At 38.8% G+C, this 26,845-nt stretch overlaps 1 protein-coding gene across 30 annotated transcripts in view; it reads left to right on the top strand.

Moving 5' to 3' along the window:
- DLG2 (discs large MAGUK scaffold protein 2) overlaps positions 1-26,845 on the top strand; it is a gene marked incomplete at its 3' end in the record, with an annotated part of 2,041,616 nt that overhangs the window by 1,985,572 nt on the left and 29,199 nt on the right. For 17 of the 30 annotated variants that reach the window (XM_082682853.1, XM_082682879.1, XM_082682864.1 and 14 more), the window contains one exon: positions 26,591-26,690. The exons of the other annotated variants lie outside the window; for them this stretch is intronic. In XM_082682853.1, the coding sequence (XP_082538979.1) occupies positions 26,591-26,690 (100 nt within the window). The remainder of the gene's footprint in view (positions 1-26,590; positions 26,691-26,845) is intronic. 30 annotated transcript variants of the gene reach the window in all.

Here is a 26,845-nt window from a genome sequence, read left to right on the forward strand (position 1 = left end):
GTTGCAAAAATTCAGCTCACGTCATCTCTAATCACCACAACAAAATGTGAAGGGAAATCATTTATTCCCTCTTCACAGATTTAAAGAAACTAAGGTTGGGGCCCCTGGGTGACTCAGTTGGTTAAGCCTCTGACTCTTGGTTTCAGCTCAGGTCATGATCTCAGGGTTTCAGGATCAAGCCCAACACTGGGCTTCAAGATCAGCACAGAGTCTACCTGAGATTATTTATATATATATATATATATATATATATATATATATATATATATATGCACACACACACATTATATGTTATATATGTATACATATTATGTTATATGTTATATATGTTATGCTATATATGTTATATATGTATATACATTATATGTATATATGTGTGCATGTATATATATAATTTTTTTTTAAGGGAAGGAGGAAGAAACTAAGGCTTAGAGAGACAAAGAAATCTGAACCCATGTCTGACTGACTCCAAAGCCCATAATCTGTTTACGGTAGCATGCCCTCTTCCTGTTAAAACCATGTCACTTGGTGCATTTTTAGAAAAATGAAGTATGCTAAATTGGGTTTAGCTTTGTCAAAAACTGAGTTGGGCATAAGCTTAAATCCTGAAAGGCAGAAGCTGCTTCCCCCAATGATGTACATGTTTCTCGATGGGAACTTCTCTGAATGAGCTTAGGGCTGCACGCTTCCTCTAATTGTGGCCTGCTAGGGGAACAAGTCTTGGCAAGTGTGTTCTTTCAGTCATTCAATAAACCTTTATTAGATACCAGTTTAAGGAGCTTGCCATGCAGTGTGAACCAAGCCAAATAAGACGTAGTCACTGCCCTGAAGAATTAGGGATATTGGGGGAGAGAAGCGTCCCCACAGGAAATAAGTGATTAACACTAAACAAGAGGGACAAGAAACTTGCTCTGAAGTTCAAAGGAGGAAATTATGGCTTGGAAGCTGGAAGAATTTGAATTTTGGTGGTGGAGGGGGTGGGGAGACCTTGAAGGATTAGTAAAATTTGCAAGGGGGGAGACAGGACGATAAAAATAGGATACAGGATACATAAGAGGGAAAACATTGTTTACTTTCATTGCAAGCAACAATTTATGAAGGGGAATAAAAGGACTCAGGGGTGGAAAGTTAAATCAGTTCTGGTGCCTTAAATTTTCTAGGAAACTTGGACTTTATCCTGTAGACAGAGAATTTTAATGGTTAGAACCAAACCCAACCTAGTGATTTCCCCTGGGCTTGCACCCTGAATGTACTTGTGTTGCTGCCCAACTGTCACTCCCTGGCAAAGGTCCTGACTTACTCATTTTTGTGCCCCTAGCACCTAGTGTGGTGTCCACCAGAAACATTCTGTCTGCTCCATCCTCCCTTCTTGGAGGAAAAGAAAGTGAATGATCAGAAGTAAATTTCCAAGAGATCAATCTGGTAACTGTGAAAAGGAATGATTGGAAGGGACAAAGACTGACAGTGGGAGGTGTTCAAGAAAGGTACTCCAGTATTCTGGGTGTGAGATTTTGAAAATCGGAACTTAAAACAACAGCACAAGGAAAGAAATGTGTGAAATGATTGCTCAAGAGATCAGAGAGGACTGTCATCCTTGGACATCTGACCTAGTGGTTCCTAATATTACTCTGTTTCCTTTTCCAAAGCCTCAAACTCCCTTTGAGAGGGGATATTGGCTGTGAGGGAGGGCATGGGACAGAGATGGAGCTATGGTGATAGGATCATAGCAGTCTCCCTGCATCAGACTGGAGCTAGCACCAAGATGTCTCAGTTCTACTTCGTACATTCTTTGGAAGTTTCCATACAATCATTGATTCCTACTATGTCATTTACAGATAAAGACTGAGAATCATTTTTCTGGGACACACAGAGTGTTAGTAGCAGAGCCTGCCATTGCATCATTTATCCAAAAAGTGACTTGACGGTCAGTGTTTTGTTAGCAAGTAGGAATTATGTTTGCTTCATTGGGTTGAGTTACGGGGATTGTTTTCATAACAACTGTAAAGTAACATTCGAGTTTCAAGGGAGAGGTCATTACCGCCCTCAAAAGAAAGCTCCTTAAGAGTGCTAGTCTTTGGACTGCTGGAGCCCCATGAAGAGTGTCTTAAGAGTAAGTCAGAGATTTGGGAAGTGGAGTGGAAGGAGCAACATACCGCCCCACTCCATGGGGCATCCGGAAAGCAACATTTCTCCTCAGAGTTCACCTACCCAGAAAAGGTACCTCCTTGGGTTGCTTATTTTCATTTCCGTACTCTAGAACATCTAGCAGATTGCTTATTGGTCTTCCAGCTCCAGTCTTTCTCCTTTGATTCTTTCCACATCCTGAATATAGTGTGCTTTTAACCAGACTAGCATTTTTACGTAAAGAATAAAAACATGGCTACATCCAGAGAATTCTTCAATGTCACTAGCCTGTCCTGGGGAGAGCGGCTAACTCATCCTTTCCCCTGCCCCCAACTGTGATAATCACACCTGTCCAAACCTTGAGCTCCTGTGTCCTCTGAGGACCATGTGAGCAGCACACAGATCATTCTCTGATAAAGAAGGTCTTGTGGTTCTCCAAAGACGGTTCTTAGAGGGGTCTACAGTTGAGGATTTTAGCCGAAGTTAGATTAAAGTTTTCACACTTTGTGTGTGTGTGTAAAATCAATTCTGTTGTATCAAATCAATTTCCAAAAGAAGGCAACTCTAGAAAGCAGGAGTCCATTTTGATAATACAGGTGAGACATGAGGAAGGCCATCCTAGGACCATACAGTAGCTATAGAGAGGAAAGACGAGACTGGAAAATATGTAGCAGAAGAAAAAAAAAAATTGTGTAACCTGGACCACCTACATCAGCATTAGCTGAGACTCTTATTGAAAATGAACGTGCCCAGGCTCAACGCCCGTCTTTTGGAATCAGAACCTCCAAGGATAGTGATAAGAAAGCTGCGTTTTAACAAGCTCCCCAAGAGTTTCTTTGGGCATGTGGAAATTTGAGAATTTGAGGTACGTAAGCATAATGACAAGGTTTAATATCAGACAGGCTGACCACCTTCCTCCAGAGTTATCATAATATGTCTAAGCTTTAGTTACCTCATGTGTAAAGCTGGAGATTATATTAAAAGATATACTATATATAAAGTACCTAGAAGTTTAGTCTATCTCTTCCCATTCCCCACCGCCCCCTACCACTACCCTCATGCACACATCTCTCAAATTTAACTCCTTTATAAGGCTAGAATGAGCAACCTCCTCAAGTCTATTCCTTAGACTCTAACTCCCCCTCACACAGATGAGAGGAAGGGAGAGTTGCCACAACTTTGCCCTGCACCCATCTGTGTAATGGGTATTTTTGACTCGGTGCTCGCTGACCTTGAGTTTGAGCAGGAAGGAGCAAGTGGCAACAGGACTGTTCTCACTCAGTCCCCAAGTCCTGCCAGTCAGGAATGTTTCTGAGTTTTCTGTTATACTCTGTAGCTATCTATGGGAAATTCTAGAACCCCTGCATTTCATTCAGTATACCAGTTTCTCTGAACATCATAGGCATTGCTCATTTGTATTAAAAAAAAAAATCCTGTGAGGAACGTATTCTTAATATGCTCCTTTTACAATGAGAAACTGAAGTCTAGAAAGGATGTATTACTTACTTACCCAAGCTCATAGAGCTAGTAAGTGGCAGAGCTGGGCTCTGCATGATGTCATACTGTGTGAGCAAAACAGGGTAATTGATTCTTTAAGGCATTTTATGTATGAACTCATTCTAGATGTTATTAGCATAGCTAATTCTATCTATTCAATTAGTGGTGCTACTAGGGCTAAAGTAATATAAATAGGAGATGTATAATTTGTGGTTATAAAAATAACAAGTATAGTTTCATCAGATGGGAACACTAAGCTTTTGTTAAATATTCTTCCCGCTATTAATTCAGAATGTTAAGTATTATTTAGAGAATTTGGCTCAAACCCATTTCTACTTTAAAGTTAATCATGAATGCATTCCGATTCACTACAGAGCTTCCTTTACCCTGGCTCTTAAGGCAAAATGCCCAGAGTCACACCTTAGAGCCTGCGTATTTCAATTTGCAGAAGTTTTTAAGTCACTGGAAAGCTACAAAAATACTGAAAAATAAGGATGCAGGATTGACTACCCAGTCATCTGACTTCCTCCTGACTCTTAGCAAACAAAAATAGTATGTATATCTTGCCTCTTTTCAGCTGTGCACTGTTTACATGTGGGTAAATTATTTTTTAATGACAGATCATGTAATGTCTGAATCATTTCAACAGCAGCTTCTGCTGTCTTCCTAATATTCATTAAACATACCTAATGACTTTACCCCTTCATTGGGGGGGGGGGGGAACGGGCTCTGAAATGTCACTGTCCTCGATCCTGTATTTAGCTTTTCTAATGATGTGATCTGGAAGGAATAGCTTCTCTTTCTGAGCCGGGTTAAAGGAAGCTCTGTAGTGATGTTTCAGCTGTAATAATAAAATCTAGAGAGTAGATTGGAAGTTCCTTAAAGACAGGGAATAGGACTTATTTAGGACCTAAAATAGTTCATGGTATTCAATCAATAATTATTAAATTAAATAATGTGAGAAGGTTATGTATTGAAAGAAATGTTATTATGTAAATTAGAAGGTACAGCCCACGTGGATTTTGCTGCGGCTTAGAGAACCGAACGATTTATTGCTGCCTTTAAAGGAAGGTTCTCGCAATCTGAACGTTCTTTTCCTTTCACTTCGGTAAATAGATTTTGAGTTTCCCCTACGTGCAGAATACTGCTCTGGCCACGGAGTGGGGACATGGATGGCTAAGGCCCTACCTCTGCCGTCCCAGAGCGACCCTTCTACTATATGCATACACACAGGTTGTTAGAAACCAGAACCAGTTTATGCAGGATACTACTGAACCGGAAACCAACCCAGGGCAGAATCAATAAAACTGTTCCTAAAATAAACTTAAAATAAAAAATTAAAACCAATTTTAGACTGATTTCCAGGTTAAAAGCAAAAATGTGGTTGTGATGGATCCACTCTTTGGGGATTAAGAAATTCTTCCTGCATATTAGGTAAGCAGTCCACATATTTGCACAGCACTTTGGTGCATTACCCATTTCACTGGTGAGGGGGCAGAGGCGGGAGACATTGAGTGGTCTGTCCATAGTTAGACAAGGGCTGTCCTTTGGAGGTACACGAATACCATTTTATTTATTCAGCAGAGGTTTGCAAGGTGTCTTTCATGTCCAGCATTGTGGTAGGGACAAGGGAAAAACAAAGACGCATGAACCTTTGCTCTTGTTCTTGGCAAACATTGAATGGCCTGGGAAATAGTTGGATTTCCCTAGTTGGCACTCTCCATACATAATCTGCTCCTCTCAGCAGTCAAGAGACCCAGTCCTGCAGTCCTAGTTATGTAAGTGGCCAAGTCATTGAGGCAAGCCAATTTTTCCTCTGTAAAATGGGACCAGTAGAGGTATAGTGAATTTGCTTCATTAAGGTGTGAGAAAAACTAGGTAGCCCTGGGTGGTTTAGTCGGCTAAGCATCTGACTTCAGCTCAGGTCATGATCCCAGGGTCCTGGGACCAGTCCTGCATCAGACTGAGCAGGGAGCCTGTTTCTCCTTCTGCCTGCTGCTCTCACTGCTTGTGTGCTCTCTCTCTCTCTGATGAACAAATAAAATCTTAAAAAAAAAAAAAAAGATGTGCAATAATTTAAAGAGATATACACTTCTCAAGAAAAAAAATCCATGTGTGTCTCCTCCTTCCTTATCTCTCTATCCATCACCTATCATGATATAATAGGGACCATGAATCCACCAGTTCATGTAAAGGCACGAGACAATGAAAAACATATGATGGCTAAGGATTGTGAGGTATGGCACTCTGTGCACTTGAGGTCCAGTGAGGGGAGAAAAAGGGAAAAATAATTCTTTCCATGCAGCAAAGACAATTGGTATCAAGGGAGACACTATGGGAAATATTCTTTACTTGTTAGTAGTGATAACATGTAACGCTGTCTCCAGAGTTCTGGGAAATGTGGGTGAAGTGAGAATTCTCCCAGCGCTGTCTCAAATGTCTTACAAGTACGAGTCAGTGTACCTGAGAGCCTGTCTCACTTGAAAAGAAGCAATAAGCTTGCAGATACGCTGTTTGCCTTTCACATTTTGACAACTGTATGAATATTTGTTACCACTTGTCAAAACTGGTTTTAGGCCTTCTTGCTGTGAATGGTGGTTCCCCCTCAGAAGGCTTCAAGAAGCCACTGTTTCTCCTGTGATTGGCTTGTACCCACCTGTCACGAAGAATTAACCCCTTAATGAATTTGGAGCTCATGTCCCATGTGAATGACACAGCTGTCACTCCTCATTCTGAGAGAAGGTGCTCTGTGAGCACCTCCCAAGCCTAAACCCACAGGCCCCCCTTCGAGGTGGAGCCCTTGGGAGCGCAAGCCCAATAGATTACAGTTAGAAAATAAATATGCTGGGGGCACCTGCCTGGCTCAGTGGGAAGAGCATGTGGCTCCTGACGTCGGGGTCATGAGTTCAAGCTCCACACTGGGTGTAGAGAATGCTTAAAAACTTTAAAATAAATAAATAAATACACCAATTTATGATTGCTACTAAGTGAGACCATTGTTTTGTTAAAGTGTTCTCCCTTCCCCTACCCGATCCCAAGAGCTGACTGAACTTCCACGTCTACTCCCTTCTCAGTAAAGGACAAAGTGCACATGTGGTACATAAACAATTTGACTTCGATCACTATTTCTGTGACCAAATGTAAAAACAATGTAACTATCATTTACTGAAGGTATTCATAAGCCAGGCATTTTGCTAAATAAACTATAAGGACTTTTCTCATTTATTCCTCACAACAACCCTATTAGGTGAGGACCACATGGGAGCCTCTTTTAAAGAAAATAATCCAGGACTCCCCGAGTGGCTCAGTGGGTTAAGTGTCTGACTCTTGATTGCAGCTCAGGTCATGACCTCAGGATCATGAGATCGAGTCTGGCGTCAGCGGGGGAGTCTATTTGAGATTCTCTTCCTCTGCCCTTCCCACTGCACTCTCGCTCTAAAAATAAATAAATCAATCAATCTTAAATAAAATAAGAAAACAGTCTTTAGTGTTGACTAAATCTTTTTTGTGATGATGCTTCTGAAATGTATATAAACAAAATTAAGTACACATACCATATGCTTATAGCTCTTATCATCTATCATGTTAAAATCAATTTACAAATTAAATGCCATATATATTTAATAGTCCTATATTACAGCAAGAAAATTCCAAGTCACCATGTGAATGTGATTGGTGGTGCCGCTGTGTAAACCTAGTTGCGCCTGCTGTGTGGACGATCTTTTGAATTATATGGACTGGGTGTTTGGCAAAGACTCTGCTCTCACACTGCTGTTTGTCTATGGGATGCCCATAGACAAAACCAATGTGGAGCTCCCAAGCTGGCCCTCACTTCTCACCTTTTACCCACCCCCAGCTCATACCCCTTAGGAGTTGCTGAATGAATGAGGAGCTCTAGTAGCACACGACAGATGCCTTCTGTGGCTGAATCCAGTTTTCTTTGCCTGCATGCCTACCATGGACGCTCTTGGGCCTGTCTGCAGAGATGAGCCTGGAGCAGCACCTCTGTTTAGCCCCCATGTGAAATAAATTATGCTATTTTTAGTCTGCCGTGGGCAGAGAGATCCAAGGAATAAACTTTCTTTTTTTTTTTTTTTTTTCATTTAATAGTAGGATCGTCCCTGTAATGAAAATACATAACACTTTGATGAGTAGATTTTGCAACCTGTCAGCTGCAAATTCCCCTTCTTTAAAATGTATAGTCCAAGTACTTGACGTTGCTGATTCAGTGATAAAAGAATGGTTCTGAACTCTATGTCTGATTTCTGTAGAAAAATTTGCACTGCTCATTGATTGCTTGCTTACTGCTCAAGCAGAAGTAATCATCCAGGAGTACCAGATGTAACTGAGGGGTTCACAGTGCGGGCCAGAGCTGTCTCTTGAGCATCTTTCCCACAGTTTGTCTGAACCCCGCACTCCCCTAAATCCTACACCTCCATCCAGAAAAGTTGCAGGATTGGGGAAGAGTTGGGGGGGAAAGAGGTGGGTTTGCGCCCCCTGTTGGGCAGGCCTTTTCTTTGCCTGAATTGAGCTTTGCTTTTCTAGCTCCATGGGCAGTCTCCTACTCATTCTTTAAATCCCATTTAAAATGGTGCCCCTGAGCCTTCTCCACCTACCCCAGTGGCCCTCACTCTCTCCTCAGTGCCCTGTTATATACACCTCCATCGTAACAGTTATAACACAGTATGGTAATGATTTACTTAAACTGTGAGCCCCACATTTTGTGTTCCCGGTGCTGCAGAGGGGACATACCTGGAAGACAAAATTCATCACACATACCATTCAGCAGGAGCCAGCCTGAGAAAGTGAGCTTTTGCAGTTCTTTTTCCCAGAGGAGGTGCCTTTTGCCTTTGGAGCCCTGAAGCTTATAGAACAAAAGAATACTTAACATTTATTGAACACTTACCATAGGTAAGCCCATACATGCCTGGTTGCATTCAGAACTACACAGCCCATGATGGAGGAGGTATTAGTATCCTCCTCCTTTGGAGTCTTCAAATAATGGATATTGGTGTCAAATGTAGTGTCTCCTAGTAGGATTTGCACTCTTCATCCCTTGTAAAGAGAATGGATAAGGACTAATCATATTATCGGATGCTGTTTCCTGGCACTGTGCTATGTGAGGCAAATACATTTTCTCACAAGTGGAACACAGTTGTTATATGAATGGTATGTGGAAACAAGGTGCAAAAAAATTCTTCTTGAACCAGGACAGTGGCAGGAACAATGAAGAAAAAGTGACAGAAACTCTCAAGTAAGGAATCAAGGATGATTGCAGAGTTTCTGGTGGATGCTGAGGGGAAAAATAAATCCTCCCTAGGGACATGAAGCATTCTCTTTGGCTTTAAAGTGACCATCAGTTATAGTGACAGTCTCACCCTGAGATCCCTGGTGTCTTGTATAGAAATAACAATGAACCTGCTGGGCCGTGTCAGCTAACATGAATAGGAAGGGTGTGCATGTGTTTTGTGTGTGTGTGTGTGTGAGAAAGAGAGAGAGAGGGAGAAGGATAAAGTATTCTTAAATGGAAGTGTTGGGGGGTTTGAAGGTGTTTTTATTCCTGTTGAGGGGTATATGTGTGTTTTCATGGTTTTTATCTGCACACTCTAAAATCTTAGAGGAGTTCAGATTCCTGCCAAGTGAAAATCTGTGCTTTTATCAGCTACTATTTGAAGTTTGGCAAGCAATGTTCAATTTTTCTTTCTCCAAAAAATGAACTGTTGAGAAATCTTTGGGCTACTCCTATCTCTCCACATTAGAACTAAGATATCCTCCCTCCCATGAGCACTACCTGTCTTAGAAATGTGTAAATAGAAGGCTCAGCATGGGCTGAACAACAGTGTCCCAGGCGGAAACACCTCTCCACTCACCTGCCACTCTACTGAACTCCCCAGTGAGAGTTCTAACCCCTGTGACTCGTCCTGTTAAAATGGGGCTATTGGCTGAGGGCCCAGCAGTTTCAACTCTAATGGATTTGCCTTCATTTGTGAGTCCCCCCCCCCTTTCAAAAACAAACAGGAGATGAAAATTACTCAATCAGGCACAACTTGACAAAGAATACTATTTATTATTGTGCTTTATGTATTGGTTTGCCTGTAATTCCTCCTGAGACACGAATGCTGCAAGTGACGTCTTTGCGCTCTGGGTCTGCGTTGACATCAGATCATGGGAGAGAAAAAGTAAACTGTCAACTCCTGACACTGAGTCATCATCCAAGAGGGTGAAGCTCGAAGAGACCAGCTAAAGGAGGGAAGGAAATGGGGAGAATGGTCAGAGGGAGGAGGAAATATCTTCACAGCATAAAGGACCTTGAAGGTCATTCATTTATCTCCCTGACTGACGGAATAGAAAGCTGATGCTCAGGGAAGGAAAGTGACTTTCCCAAGCTCAGGTGGGTAGGAGGGCCCAGGCCAGGAGTCTCTCCTTGTCTCTCCTCTGAGTTTCCATAGCACACGTAGCATGAATGACTGCTTATTGTCCAGCACGAGACAGTAAGCCCCGCAAGCAAAACAAGTTGCTTCTCTGAGCCTCTCGTATTACCAGTGGTGGTGGTGATGGTGACGATGGTGATGATAGCATGAAGTAGACATTATTAAATCTGTGATACAGAGACAGTAATCCCAGAAAGGTTAAATACCTAACCCCAAGGACACAAAGCCAGTGAATTAAATCAAATTGTTAATAAGGAGGACTCTCAAAAAGAAAAAAAAAAAAAAAGTGTATCTAGCAGAGAAGCAGTGTGCCTGGGCCTGTCTGACCCAAGACTGGGCTCTTACCTCTTCCTTGTGCATAATCCTCATTTAATAAGTATCTAGGAGGATATACAGGTCCTGGCTTCACCCTTTAACGTGACAGGCTCCATCAGAACAAACTAGATTGTGAATGAAGTCACTGGTCCCTCCCTCCCTGCCCGCAGTACAACACAGCACAGCTCCCCTGCCACAGACACCTAGCTGTCGACCAGTTCTTCCCTCTACCAACTCTGCTTAGGGAACTACTCTGTCCTCAGCCCTGGAAAAGTACAAACAGAAAACAAAATAGTAGCAAAGTTTGGGTTTTGGAGTTGGAGAGAGTGGAGTTTAAATCTGGTTCTGCCACTTACCAGCGAGGCAAATTGATGTCCCCTCTCTCTGTAATATTAATAGTGGTTTTCTAGTTTGTATGCATGTAATAATATGGACAGAGGGGTGTGTGTGTGTGTGTGTGTGTGTGTGTAATTGTGGAGAGAATTTAATGGCATTATTAGTATGAAAGGGTTAATTAGACATATACTAACAAGGGCTCAGAGAAAGAACTCAACAAATATTTGCCACTATTAATATTATCCATGAGTTTACATTCAAATTGGAGAAGAGGTATACTTTGAGTTATCAGAGAGCTGTCAAGAACTCTGCCTAACTTCTTTGGCTGATGGAATAACATCTCTCTCTTTATCCCTCTTCCACTTAGTGAGCAATGACCTATCCTTCAAACCTAGTTCACATTTCACCTCCTGCTCCCCTCCACAGCAAAACTTATTCTGCCTTCCTGATGCCTCTCTAGTACCTTGCTCACACTGTCACAGCTTACTAATAACTCAAGAATCTCTCTGTGTCCCTAAATTGCAAGGTCCTTTGGAGTTTATTACACCTCCAGAGCCTAGTACAGTGCCTGGCTTATACTTAAGCTCAGCATATATTTGGGGCATGAATAAATGGAAGTAACTGCTTAGAACAGAGGGGCCTAGAATAGTTAGGAGGGCCTTCTTTCAGAAGGTGGTCCATGAGGGATGGACTTCAGAAGTGCTTGGATAAGCAGTAATGGAAACAAGGGGAAAGACAATTACTTCATTACTTTCTTTTTCTTTAAGATTATTTACAAGAGACTGAGCGAGATAGTGCACACACACACACACAGAGGTGAGAGGCGGAGGGAGAGAGAGAGAGCAGACTCCCTGCTGAGTGGGGAGCCCAATGCGGGGCTTGATCCAACAATCCTAAGATCATGACCTGAGCCAAAATCAAGAGCCAGATGGCCAACTGGTTGAGCCACCCAGGCACCCCAACATTTTATTACTTTCTATTGGTATAATCAATGTATGGATTTGAGTAAGGGTCCTCTCCTCACCCAGATAGGGTAAATCAGCTTACACCTTCCCTGCTGGCCTCGTGGCATCACATCACCTTCAGCGTGAGTGTGTAGGACCAGCCAGTAGAGAGGAGAGGAGCCCCTGGGGAAGTTGCAGAAAAACTGGCATTCCTGAGAATGAAGAAATGAAACTGAGGAGCACTATGCTCTCTGGAGGTGAACATCGTACTTCACGCTACTCACTATTCTCACAGCCCCTCGTGGAGCCATCACGAAAATCTCATTGCACAAACCATTTGAAAAGAATAAAGCAACAGGGGTTATGTTTCAGAAATAAAGTATAAGATCCCACGGAAAGTCATTTGCCAGCAGAAGTTCTCAGTGATGGTTACTGGGACTGTATGCTGAAAACAGAGCGCAGGGAGTACTTGGAATCTTTGCAAGTGGTCATAAGAAAGGCAGTATTGCCTAATGGTTAAGGCTCAACTCTGGAACTTGGGAATGAAACCTGGCTCATGAATCATAGCTGGTGTAATTCCTGGAGCAAGTGATTCACCTCTCTATTACAGTGTGGACACAATTTGAAGCCACTAAATAGAAGCTGATGATAGGAGGAACGCACTTAGAATGGGAGTCCATGTAAATCACTTACAAAAGCACCTGCCGTGTTGGTTAGCGTTGAACAATTGTTTTTAAAAAATGCTGTTATGGGGCACCTGGCTGGCTCAGTTGGTAGAGCATGTGACTCTTGATCTCGGGTTATGAATTCGAGCTCCACATTGGTTGGGTGTAGAGAGTACTTAAAAAAATAAAAATAGATTTTTTTAAAATGCTGTTACAATGACCAAGTCATTGCTTTTCTCCATGCATCGTTCTGGAGCCCTGTGGCAAGTGCAAAAGAAAACTTTAATACAAGATCATGTTCCTTACGGACTTAGGCTGAAGAAGAAACATGAAACTAATATAAATAAGGCAATTAAAGAACCCTTAAGTCCCAAACTAGATGACTCTGGGCGATGAGAAGGAAGAGGACTGAAACAGTCCGAGAAAGAGGAGAATGAGCCTAACCTGATGGTTCCTCAATTACAGTTCATTAATGATAACTAATATTGGATTCATTCAGGTTAGGATTTTATCAGCTATATTGTCAAACTCCAGATCGTGAGAAAAAAAAATATAAAAATAAAACAAGCCTCTCATTTATCAGTCCATTTAGAGAATGCTAAAATAAGAGGGAAGAGAGTTCATTTAACTTGATCTTGAATGAGGTTTCAGAATTTGTGAGTGAAAGAGGTAAAAGAAACCTCAAGGATTGACTGGACTAAGCACCATGTTTTATAGATGGAGAGACGTGAGGTGACTTGCCCAAGTCATCCTGGAAACCCAGGTCTCTTTTTGTTCTGTCTGATTCTTGACTCCCTATGGATGTTCACTGGCTTCTGTGGCTCCTGAAGGTCATTCTTCTTGTGTCATATCAGTCAGCTGGTTGGATTCCCATCTATGAGTCCTAGGACTTTTCCTGCCTGTGCTCACTGCCCTTCCTACTGTGGCCAGTTACATGCTGACAACCACATTGTGGAGGCTTAGCCCTGCAGGCATTGCAGGACAAGAACCTTTGTTTTTGTTATTGTTGTTTTGCGCTTTTTTTTTTTTAACATGTATTATTTGCTTCAGTGGTACAGGTCTGTGAATCATCAGTTTTACACAATTCACAGCACTCACCATAGCACATACCCTCCCCAATGTCCATAACCCAGCCAACCTATCCCTCCCCCTGACCCCCCTGACAAGAATCTTTGAGCTATAGCAAATAGCAAGGGATAGAAAGGGAAGAAAATGAGGGACAGTGGGAGGGGGGAAGAGGGAATGAAAGGAAAAAATATTAAAAATAATTAACAAGAAAATGAAGAAATCAGCAGTATTACCAACATCAGATCCATGGAACTATTCTGAACCTGTCTTCTATCTAATACATGAGGATTTAAAAATAAATCCAGTGTGGGGACGCCTGGGTGGCTCAGTTGGTTGGGCAGCTGCCTTCGGCTCAGGTCATGATCCCAGTGTCCTGGGATCGAGTCCCACATCGGGCTCCTTGCTCAGCGGGGAGCCTGCTTCTCCCTCTGCCTCTGCCTGCCATTCTGTCTGCCTATGCTCGCTCTCTCCCCTTCTCTCTCTCTGATAAATAAATAAAATCTTTTTAAAAAAATAATAAAATAAAATAAATCCAGTGTGTCCCATTGATAAGAATATGGTGAAAGTGGGATGTCTGGGTGGCTCAGTCGCACTCTGCCTTCAGCTCAGGTCATGATCCCAGGGTCCTGGGATAGAGTCCTGTGTGGGCCTCCCTGCTCAGCAGGGAGTCTGTTTCTACCTCTACCTTTATTCCTCTCCCCACCCAAGTTGTGCTCTCTCTCAAATAAATAAATAAAATCTTTTTTTTTTTTTAAGAAAAGATGAAATGCTGGATGAGTCTAGAATTATGAAACAGTAAATTGGAATTCTATAGCCTGCAATTTCTTATGGAGTCTACCACACAAAATGGTGCACAAATTGAAAAAAGAGAATGACACATTGTCAGAATGCTTTACTGAATTTTATCATCTCTGGCACTAATCACAAATATCAAGATCCATTTCAGTGCAGACCAGAATTGCTAAGGGACCATCAGAGGGCTTGCCACATAAAAGTACATGGTAGTCATTCAATAAATATATTAATTGATAAAGTGAATAATGAAAAATTACAAATTTATTAATAAAGTAAAAAAAAAAAAAAACCTGCACGAGTGGCCCACTAGCTGACAGTAGGATGAAGGTTCCATCAGCCACAGTGAACTTGAAGAAAGCCATTTCAAGTCTTTCCATCAACTATTGCTATGACCCAGTGACCAGAGTTTCAGGTTTGCAAGACAGGGTGGATGGTGGAAGAAACTCAGCTGCAGTAGACAGCAGAGCACAGCAGCACCATCTTTGGTGTTTGACTCTCTGATTCTTTCATTTGCCCATTCACTCATGTCCACATTCATTCTGGAATACTTTGCATCTTAACAAATCGATCCATACTAATCCCAACTCCAAAGCCCTGTATCCAAAATGATAACCTCCCTGGTCTAACCTCACCAAAAAATTAATTAATTAAACAAAAATAAAATAAAATAAAATAAAAATTCAGGAGCAAGGTTGATGGTCTCCAGGCCATTTAGCAACTACCTGTCCACAGTAACAGGCTATGGCTAAAGTCAAAGTCTCCTTTTTAAATCGATCAGAGCAGTGCTGCTTTGACACTCATGACCTACTCAGGAAGAACAGTTTAGCCAGTTATTTTACTGTCTCTGGTTATGATGCTCTGAAGTGTAAATATAGTTTTTCATAACTTATTATTGTCTCATAGCTTTAGATTTTAATGTAAAAGTAATAGAAGCTTATACTGGTTTGACAAATAACCGGTATTGGAAGAGTTAGTCTTCAAGCGGAGAATTTTGACAGAGAAAACCCAAACTTAATATCTCAGTTGTAGGATATACCAGTGTTCTCTTTTAACCTGATTAAATAAATTGTGCTTTTGGCTAATGGATTCAAAATGTAGCTTTTTCATGGAAGGCTTACATTGTAATGGGGTAATGGAGAGTGTAGGGGGTTGGGAAAAGAGAAACGCAATTAGGACACATCATTGGGACTAATTAGAAATTAAGAATAAATGATTGCTGGGGAAAATGTCAATCAGTACAGATCATTCTGAAAGCAGCTTGGGAATATGTCAAAAGGTTTTTTTAAGATTTTATTTGTTTGACAGAGAGAGAAACAGTGAGAGCAGGAACACACGCAGGGGGAGTGGGAGAAGAAAAGCAGGCTTCCGCTGAGCAGGGAGCCTGATGGGGGGTTTGATCCCAGGACTCCAGGATCATGACCTGAGCCAAAGGCAGACGCTTAATGACTGAGTCACCCAGGTCCCCCATGTCAAAATTTTAACTCTTCACAATTTTTAACTCAACAATTCAACTTCTAGAAGTCTACCCCAAGGGAATAATTTGAAACAAAATATGTTATAGTCATTGCAACATAAAGTACTTAAAAATGGAAAACCATAGATGTAGGAAATGTAGGAAAGCATAAGCCAACGGTAATAATCCACGTGATGAAATACTAAATTGTTACTGTGTTTATAAGATATATTGGCTTGGAGTCATAATTTCTTTTGGTATTTTGTTGTTTTGTTTTGCTTGGCTTTGCTTTGCTTTGTTCTAAGTAGGCTCCATGCCCAGTGTGGGGCTTTAACTCAAGACCCTGAGATCAAGAGTCACATGTTCTACCAACTGAGTCAGCCAGGAACCCCATTTGTAGTCTTCATTTCTTTTGATGTCTTTTCTAATTTTGGTATCAGAGTAATAGTGGCCTCACAGAATGAATTCTATCTTTTGGAGGAGTTTGTGAAGAAAAGGCATTTATTCTTTTTTAAATGTTTAGCAGAATTCACCAATGAAGCCATCGGGGCCTGGGCTTTTCTTTATGGATAATTTTGGAAATTACTAATTCATTCTATTTGTTACAAACCATTTCAGAGTTATTTTTGTTCTTTCTTTTTTTTAAAGATTTTATTTATTTATTTGACAGAGAGATAGAAAGAGAGCACAAGTAAGCAGCAGCAGACAGAGGGAGAGAGAGAAGCAGGCCCTCTGCTAAGCAGGGAGCCCAATACGGCGCTCCATCCTAAGACCCTGGAATATGACCCGAGCCAAAGTTAGCCACTCAACCAACTGAGCCACCCAGGCGCCCCCAGAGTTATTTTGATTCTTGAGTCAGTTTTGGTAGTGTCTTTCTAGAAATTTGTCCATTTCCTCTAAATTACCTAATTTTTGGTATATGGCTGTTCATTGTATTCCCTCATAAATTTTTTTATATCTGTAAGGACAGTAATAATATCCCTTTCATTCCTGATCAGTAATGCTTCTCTCCTTTTTTCTTAGCCAGTCTAACTAATGATTTATCAACTCTATGAATCTTTTCAAAGACCCAACTTGTGGTTTTATTGATTTTTTTTGTTTGTTTTTCTATTTCCTAGTTTATTAAGTTCCACTCTAATTTTATTATTGCCTTTTTCTGCTTGCTTTAGATTTAGTTTGGTCTCTTTTTTCCCCAGTGTGTTAAGGTGGAAAATGAGATTTTTTTTTAAGATTTTATTTATTTATTTGACAGAGAGAGAAATCACAAGTAAGCAAAGAGGCAGGCAGAGAGAGAGGGGAAAGCCGGTGCCCTGCTGAGCAGAGAACCCGATGTAGGGCTTGATTCCAGGACCCTGAGATCATGACCTGAGCCGAAGATAGAGGCTTAACCCACTGAGCCACCGAGGCGCCCCAAAGATAAGATCTTTTATTTCAGATATTTTTAATGTAACCATTTTTTAGCTGTAAATTTCCTTCCAAGTACTGCTTTAGCTGTATCCCATAAATTTAGGTATATTGTATCTTTATTCTCATTCATTTAAAAGTATTTTCTTGTTCTCTTGAAATTTCTTGCTAGACCCGTTGGCTAGTTAAGAGAGTGTTATTGTTTTTGTTTTTTTGTTTTTTTAATTGGCATATGTTTGGTGATTTCCTAAATTTCTTTTTGTTATTAATTTCTGATTTCTTTCCATTGTTTTGGATTCATTAAAGCTGATGCTTCTAAAGACTTCCTTATGATATGGAAGGTGTTTCTGTCCTTTTTAAAATAGTCCCATTTAGTGAGTTTTACTAAGTGTCAGGCCCTATAATAAAAGCTTATCACATTATCACATTTAAATACTCAGAACTGGGGCACCTGGGTGGCTCAGTGGGTTAAGGCCCCTGCCTTTGGCTCAGGTCATGATCCCAGGGTCCAGGGATCGAGCCCCGCATCGAGCTCTTTGCTCAGCAGGGAGCCTGCTTCCTCCCCTCTCTCTCTGCCTGCCTTTCTGCCTACTTGTAATCTCTGTCAAATAAATAAATAAAATCTTTAAAAATAAATAAATAAATAAATAAATAAATACTCAGAACTGAGGCCCAGAGATTAAATAGCATTTCTAAGGTTATACAGCTAAATTTCAAAATATTTTCCCATGAGACTTTGCTATATGGTACAGTTAAAAAAAATTAAAATTCTATAGACCATATGATACAACTAAATTTAAACAGAATAATTTGTTCAAAAACAAAGAAACAAATCAATTTTAGTGTTACTGTTTCTCACAAAGAGATAACAAGTAACTTTTTTCCTCTGTTTCCTTTTAAATCTTCCCTAAAAGAGACATGCTTCATTTGCTAATAGAAAAAGTATTTTTAACAAACTAGCCTATTAGTTAGGAAAGGGAATAAAACTTAATTAGGAAAAAAGTTAGAAAAGGAAAATGAAACGGTAATTTTACTGAAGGCATTAATACTTCTAAAAATCATTTAAACTTTCTATTTATGCAATTATGGACCATAGAGCTAAAAATGTGATACTATGCAAAAATGTATACAAGCAAATAGCTGAGCCACCACATTTTTATTACTAGTAATAAACAGCAACTAAAATTAAATCAGATTATAGAGCATAGAATTATGAGATAAAATTCATGAGAAAAACAAATTATGAGAGATAATAACTGCAGAGAAAAGCAATACATTCAAATATCACTCATTTGGCGACGGTCTTATTCTTCCATTACTTCTCCCACTTTCTCCAGATGTTTGTTAATTCCCCCTGCTCCTCCTCCTCCTTTTTCTCCTTCTTTTTGCCAGAAGTTTCTCCCCGTATTACCAATAGGAATCGTCACTCAAAACTTTGGTTCATGCCTTCATTTGATGAATATTTATTGAGTACCTACCATGCCTTAGATCCTGGGGATACAGAAATGCAAATGATACGGTACGTGCTCTAAAATCATAATGTAGTAGGAGAGAAATATACCAAAATGAGTGGCATTCACTGTGACAGCCATGGTAGAACATCTGAACACAACCTTAAAGGTGTATCCAGTTATTCATGAGATGGGCAAAGAAGAAAACATTCCTATAACCACCACCTGAATCAAGATGTAGAAGATATACCTATATATATTTAAGAGAATAGGCTAAGTTAAAAATTTATTTTGGGGAAGGGTCATGTTCTAAAACAATAATTCCTCAACTACTGACTTGATTTCCACCACCCTGGCTTAGTTTTTCCTGTTCAGGAACTTCTTATGATTGAAGTCATCCATAAGTACTCTTCTTCGCCTTCTAACACTCAACAGAATGCTCTTGAGATTTATCCATGTTGTGGATGCTTTTTATTGGCGAAGTAGTTCAGTTCTTTTTATTGCTGAATAGCAATAACAATATATTGGTGTATACTACAGTATACTACAGCTTATGACTTCACCTGTTGATGGACATTAGGGTTGATTCTTGTTTGGAGTCATTGTTAATATTCTTGTACATGCCTTTTTTTGGCATGTGATTTCTCTTGAGTAAATATCTAAGGCTAAATTTCTGAATCATAGGTTAGCTGTGTGATTAACTTTATAGGAAAGTGCCAAACTATTTTTCAAAGTGGCTATACCATTTTACATTCTCAACAACGATTTCTGTGAGAGCTCTCATTGCTTCACATCCTTACCAACACCTATCATGGTTAGTCTTTTTAATTTTATCCACTCTAGTGGTATTGCGATAGTATCTTGCTTTTGGCTTCAGTTTGCTTTTCTCTGATCACTAATGATATTTTTCATATGATTTTTGACCATTTGTATATCTCACATTAAGTATCCAATCAGGTCTTTTGCCCATTTTTTATTGGATGGTTTTTCTTTTTATTGTTCAATTGTAGAAGTTTTTAAATATTCTAAATAAAAATCCTGTATCAAGCATATTATATTGTTTTCTAGTTTGTGGATTGCATTTTCACTTTTTTAATGACCTCTTTTGAAGAGCAAAAGTTTTTAACTATGATGAAATCCAATTTTCTAATTTTTTTACTTATAATTTGTTCTTTTATGTTCTTTCCAAGAAATATTTGCCTATTTCAGATTACAAATATACTCTATATTTTCTTCTAGAAATTTTATGGTTTAAGCTTTTAGAATTGGCTCTGCAATTCATCTCTAGAAAATTTCGGTATATGGTACAAGTTATTACGAAAAATTTCAAACATAAAATATATGGATGGAATATAATTATGAACTTTTGTACACATTACTCAGCTTCAACAGCTATCAAATCTTGTCAGTCTTATTGTGCATATTCTCATATGTATGATGTATATATATATGTATGAGATATATGAGGCATATTTGTAAAATTACAATCTTTCTTTTGTTACCATCCAGAATTTAATCCAGGACCACAATTCCTTAATCTCCTTTGATCTAATATAGCTTTTTGTTTTTCAAGACATTGGCATTTTAAGAGGATGTCTCTTAATTTTAGTTTTTCTGATTATTTCTTCATGGTTAGTTTCATCTAATACATTTTTGGCAGAAATACCATATCAGCGATATTGTATACTTCTCAGTGCTTTCCATCAGGAGGCACATGGCGTCAGGTTATCCCACTGTTCGGTGATGCTAAGTTTGATCCCTTGGTTAAGGTTTCCCTGCCAGATAACTCCACCAGAAGGGTGGCTTTACTCACCTTTTTAATAATTAAATAATATGGGAGGAGATAAACATCATGTTCCCCAACAAACTTTCAATCAGTAGTCTTAGCACCCACTGAGGATTCTTGCCTGAATTGATTATTACTATGGTAGCTAAAAAATGATTGATTTCCTGGCTTTACTACTCCTATAGTTGTCATTCTATTAAAACAAAGAACTTTCTCTTCCTCCTCATTTTTGATTACTTCATTTAGGTAGTTGTGGTAATCTGCCTGGACTCATGAATTTCTTTTTTAATTCAGTGTGTTATACTCAGTTACTACCATTATTCATTTTAATATTCAAATTATCTAGATTTGGCTGGTGTGATCTCTTTTAACCTGACTTTGGTGTCCTTTTGCTATGCCACCAATAGTTTTAGGTTTTTTAAGCTTTGCACTGTTTTTGTGTTTATGATGAGTACGTCCTACTTTCCAGACTCACCTTGTACTTTCCCTGCTGATTGAATGAGCCATTTCTTAAAAAACACTAGTTCCTTTTTTGCAGAAAATGGTATTTAGAAAACAAAATCTGAGCACCAGGTATGCTTTTTGCTCCTGGGGTATCAGTACATCTAGCCTCCTTTAGTGAACACAGAGAGGAAATAAAGTTTTTTAGAAAACCTTAACTTTATGTTGGATGCCTTTAATTACTATTCACCATCATAAGATTCTTCCTGTCCTTCCCCCATCCCACATTTGTAGCTCTCTCCTCTTTTACGGCGACAACCCCACTTCCCAGCAACATCCATGTGTTTACTCATTTGCTCATTACTCATATACCAAATGGTTTCAGAATTCAACTAACAATAAACCTGCTAAGTAAAGTGCAAGATTTCTGTATAATTCTATCTTTAGAATATATTCTGAGGGTAGTCATAGTATTATGTTCCTTTCATATTTTCTGAAGCAAATCAAGTGTGTCAGGTCATTTCAACTTCAATTAACTATTTAAATTAATTTTAATTAACTATTTCAATGTGGCTCAACCACAATGCCCTTATCACAGGTAAAAATTAATAATTACTGAATTAACAAATATTCTGGGTTATTTTTCAGGTCTCAAATTGACTCATAAGTACCATAAATGCTTTTTTGTCATTTTGTTTTGTTTTATAATTTATTTAAACCAGAAATGAAATTTATTATAATTGGTTGATCCATCCTAAATCTCTTCTGATTTTTATGTTTTCCCTCCATTCTTTTTTTGTTTTCTTTCAATTTTTATGTTTAAAAAACCAGGTCATTTGTCCTACAGTTTGCTCCAGATTTTCCTTAGGGTATAATTTATTATGTTTCTCTATTTCTATAAACTCTTTGTTGGATGAAAGGTTGAATTATATTCAGATTCACTGGAGAAAAGGGTTTTGTTTTGTGTTCTTTTCTTTTGAAAATAGAGGTTTACAGAACTACTCTATAGTAATATTTTATTCTCCCATCAGGAAGCATATATCACCTGATTGTCTTTTTTATGTGTGTGATATTACCAGCTATTGGTGCTCAATGCCTAGATCCATTGATTCATTAGGGTTGCAAATGGAAGCCTTTTTGAATTGGACGATGTTCTAGACATACATATGTATACACACATCCATATAGAGACATTTCTGGGAACAAATCTATCTCAAGCCAACTCTTGTCTTTCCTTTAACAGTCTCTTTATTTCATTCTTACTTGTTCTTGACCCTCTCTTGTTATAAAAATATCTTTTCTGTACAAAGACAAGATATGTATAATACAAAGTGATGGCCCAAATTTATAGTAACAACTTGCCAGAGGGAATACAATTATCTTAGAGGAGATGGGATAAGAAAAAATTAAGAGGAAAGAGGCATTTATGAAAGATAAGGAGGCCACAAAAATTGTGTTATCTGGGCTCAGTACAAATTTAAATCGAAATTCTTCCCAGGGAATGTTCATATCACGAAGGTGACATTTTAGAGCTAGGAAACATTTGAGATTTGAAAATTTTGAACAGGAATATGAGAAGAGAAACTGAAACATACCCCTAGTTTTAAAGTTTTCTGCATGAAAAAGACAAAAATACATCAATTCACTCATGTGTCTTTAAGAGCATGGGATTCAAGTGAAAGAAGCAGCAATTTGAGTTTTTTGTTTTGTTTCCTTTCTTTCTTCATGAAGCATGTATTATCTTAAGCCAGTTCAGCAATGCCATTACAATTTAGGGTCAAGCTGAGCAGTTTCATACCACTTGACCTAACAACTTAGAGATTTTTTGAGTGACAGTGATAATATGCTGACTCCTGGTATGGGTGTTCTAATGTCTGTCACAACATGAAAGGTATTCATTTAACTGAGGAACAGCAGAACCAGATAAACAAGGCATGTGTATCTGATTGATTGCAGGGGTCGGGGAGGGTATTTTCAACTCATTCAATTCAAGATAAAAAGTATTTGCTCCAAGTAAAATGTAAAACATGCTGTGTTTGTTTCCTCCCATCCTATGGTGCAGGGGTTGGGGAGAGGTTCCTTTTTTGAATAAGCTTATTGAGATATAATTCACATAGTATACAGTTCACTCACTTAAAGTGTACAATTCAGTGTTTTTTAGTATATTCATAGGGTTATGCAATCATCACAGTCTAATTTTAGAACATTTCATCTGCCCTAAAACTAACATCATACTCATCAGCTGTCACTTCCCACTCTCTGTATGCCCTATCCCCAACCCTAACCAACCACTAATCTACTTTGTCTCTTTAGGTTTTCGCCTCTCATGAGCAATCACCTTTTAACTGCCATTCACAGCTTGTCCCACTGAAATTCTTTTTATCTTATTTTCTACATTATCAATAAGAATAGAATGGATCCCTCAAAAACATGAGTGGATATCAAAAAAATTGTAACAGGATAACGCACAAAAATATTGTTGAATCCAATAACTTCTGATGGCTTAAATAAATAAATGCCAAACAGTGAAGCTGTAGGAATGATGACAGATTACGGCATCATGAAAGTCAGGTGCTAATAATTTTAAATATAAATTTGAAACAGGCTTGGCTTGCAGAAGCTTTTCTTGCTCATAAGGGCAACAATATCTTCAACCAGTAGTTACTAGTTTCATTCAAATCCTGACCTTACCTCTCATCAACTATGTGACTCTGGACAAGGAACAGAAGATTTGTAACTTCAGTTTCCTCATCTGTAATGTGGGAATAATGATGATAACAACCTCCTGAAGTTAGTGTGGAGATTAGCACATGTACAGCTTTTAGCACCAAGCCTGGCACATAATAAGTGCTCAGTAAACAGTTGTTGCATCACTTTTGTTCATTAAGAACTCAGTGATTCAGGTCAAACTCTAAAATGGAATCCTTACATATGCCAACTTGCTACTTGCTACACGTGATTGGTATTTTCAAAGTCTCTGTTCAGATAAGTTTCCTGCCATGAGAGCATCAGATGGAGATCCAAGTTAAGACACAGCAGTGTAGAGGAAAAAATAGCATTGATCAAGTATGATTAAAGGAGCTGTAAACCAGCCTTCAGTTGCTTGAGAGCCATGTGTTCTATAAATAGTAAAAGTGCTAATTTATTATTTTCACTTAACACTCATGTAACAGATTCTCCTTTTTTAAATTAAAAAAAAATTACCAGCAACAGAAAGCTCATATAATGGTATTATACATGTCTAATAAAAAAAAATAAAGACCAACGTTAGAGCATTATAAACCACCTATAACCTCTTACATTTGAAATGTTTAGCTAGGACCCATAATGTGTGACTTTTAAGTCTGTGAGTGTGAATGGAAGTTGTGATTTGGTTTTGTGCCCATGAATGTAAGGCCATTTAACCACCAATGATTCTATTACCTTCTCTTTCATTCCAATACAGAATGAGTTTGGGGAATAAGACTAATAAATTAGATAATTTTATTTTGAGCACCTATTATGTATTTTTCTGTTCTTTTAAAGATGTGATGCTAAATAGTATTATATCCCAATCAGATGAGTCATGATACACATTTTCATACTTGGGAAATGTTAACACATTACAGTCCTTGCTTTGAAATGAAAAAAGAGTTAATCACAGACAACACATATTCATTTTCCTTTGACCCCATGAGACAAGTTAAATGATGTGGTTTGCATGTGCCCCCATTTTGGCCCTTAGACACCGCCACACTGTCCATCTGTGTCTACATTTTAACCCCAGGCTTTCCTCCTTTGGGCACTGTTTCTTTCGTATTTGCATGAGAATTTGTAATTTTTTTTTTTTTTTGCATGACAAGTCATCCATGATGTTGAAGTTAAATGTCTAACATACCTTGCAATACACATGTCATTAATTCTTACATAATTTTTTTCTTTTATTTTCAGTTACTGAAGTTTAAATAATGCTTGAAAAGTAAAAGTGGCATGAAACTGGAGTGATGCAAGAGTATTTAATGTTCCTTTAATGACATCATTTTTTAGCTGGGAAAATTTGGGGGGCAGTTCCCAGCCTTGTCTCTGGACACAAATCCTCAATGACAAGTTCTGACAACACTATATTATGCATAAGTGCTGTCAGCAGAGTCATAAATCCTAAAGTAGTATTCCTTTTTTACCCTGAGAATGTATATCTAATACTTGACACGGTACATATAAAATATGCTTTCTAATTTCAAAAATTATTAACTATTTGACTTAATTATTTTTTTCTTCAAAAAAGAAATGTCCCATTTCTTAATGGGACATAAAAATTAAGCTCCACTGATTTGGTGAAGTTCCTGGCACCCAAAAAAAGTAATAAATTACTGAATGAGAGCACCAACATTTTAGCACTTTAATGTTTCCTACATAAACATGACTATCAAAATGGATATCTGATAGAAAGCACATGAGTATGCAAAGAAACTAAGTTATGTACACTATTTAGTCAAGCTTCAAAACCATAAGGCATGCCACTGATTCCCTCCAGTGGATAAAATACATACATCTGAACAACGGCTTTTCCTTCCAAATAGTCACCATGTTGGCCTTCATTTATTCCTCCCAGTTGCCATTGCTAAAACTGTTTTGGAACACCCCTTGTCAAATTACCTTCAGAGTCATTGGCACATTCATTTTAATACCTACATGGTAACAACTCTTGCTCTTTGGAGAGCCTCAGAGCCAGTCAAATAAGTATGGCAATCAAGCTGGTGAAACATTTTTTAAATGTTATGTGAATATGAAATTATTAAGACTTGCAGAGCCTATGGCTTATAAAATGACTGTGAATTCATTTCCCAAAGCAGAACCCCACAGCATTTACATAACAGCAACAGTGGGAATAAATGAAATTTTCTTAAGGAGTCTCTTGGGCAAGCAAATGAATAAGTTCTAATATATGTCTTATATTATGTATATCTGTGTTACTTTTAATTAAGCCTCATTTAACCTAATGAAGTGGTTTACATGTTTAAGGACAGTCCTTCTTACAGTATTTTTTATCATGTCCGAATATAGGCAAGTAACCATTATTTCTCCCTTGCTTGCGTATCAAGTTAGTATCTTTTAATATCAGATTTGGGTTGACAGTGTCCCAGCTGTCACCAACTAGCCCTGTGATATTAGCAAGGGGCTCAACCTCTCTATGCCTCTGGCCCTGTTTCCAAGATGAGGATGTGGGGCTCATGTGTCTTTAAAATCTCTTTTGAATGAATGATTTTTATAGATCTGTGTGTGATATTATAAATCTCATATATCATAAACGTACACACTTCTCTGTGTGTTTTAAATTAAATTCTAGCCAAAGTAACTCACATTCAGCTTACTAAAAATGACATCCAGGCACTGATGTGTCTAGTATCTCTAAGAAAGTCTTCCCTACCTGATGACAATGATGACGATAAAGATGACATTCGTATAGCATGTTATGTTGATCCTTCCTCACCTCAGTCTCACACCCTAAGAGTTGCTCTCATTATCCTCCACTATACAATGAAGAAGATACTGAGGGTCAAAGAGATTCAGTTACCTGTTTAAGGTGATGGACTAGCAAGTTGTAGAGGCAGGACAGAGGGTCAGGGTCTTCCACTTCCAAGTTAAGACTCCTTTCCTCCATCATCATTTACCTGCAACCAGTCTTTTCATTAAGAGGCATTTTTTCCAAGGAGTCATCTTTCAGAATTTACACTCCTTGAAAATAAAATCTGCCTTCAGGGAGCCTATGGCACCTATTTAGACTATCCACTTGCGTCACTACAGCTCTCTCTGCTTTTACAAACTAGTTGTTTCGTCAGCATGAGTGTGACAACAATTAGACGTCCCCTGTTTTTGCCCCATGCCTTTTCTCCTTCACAGTCATTCAATGACAAGCGTAAAAAGAGCTTCATCTTTTCACGAAAATTCCCATTCTACAAGAACAAGGAGCAGAGTGAGCAGGAAACCAGTGATCCTGAACGTAAGTAGATTCTCGAAGAGAATGTCACATGCAACACAAGAGAAAAAAATTCTTCACGGGCAACACGCATGATGTAGGCTCCCCCACGCCACACGCCTAGGCAAACAAACACGGTAGGCAGGCAGGTCAGGGCTTACTACTGTGACCAGTGTTTG

This window comes from Mustela nivalis (genome assembly GCF_964662115.1).
Source record: "Mustela nivalis genome assembly, chromosome: 9".
Lineage (NCBI taxonomy): Eukaryota > Metazoa > Chordata > Mammalia > Carnivora > Mustelidae > Mustela > Mustela nivalis.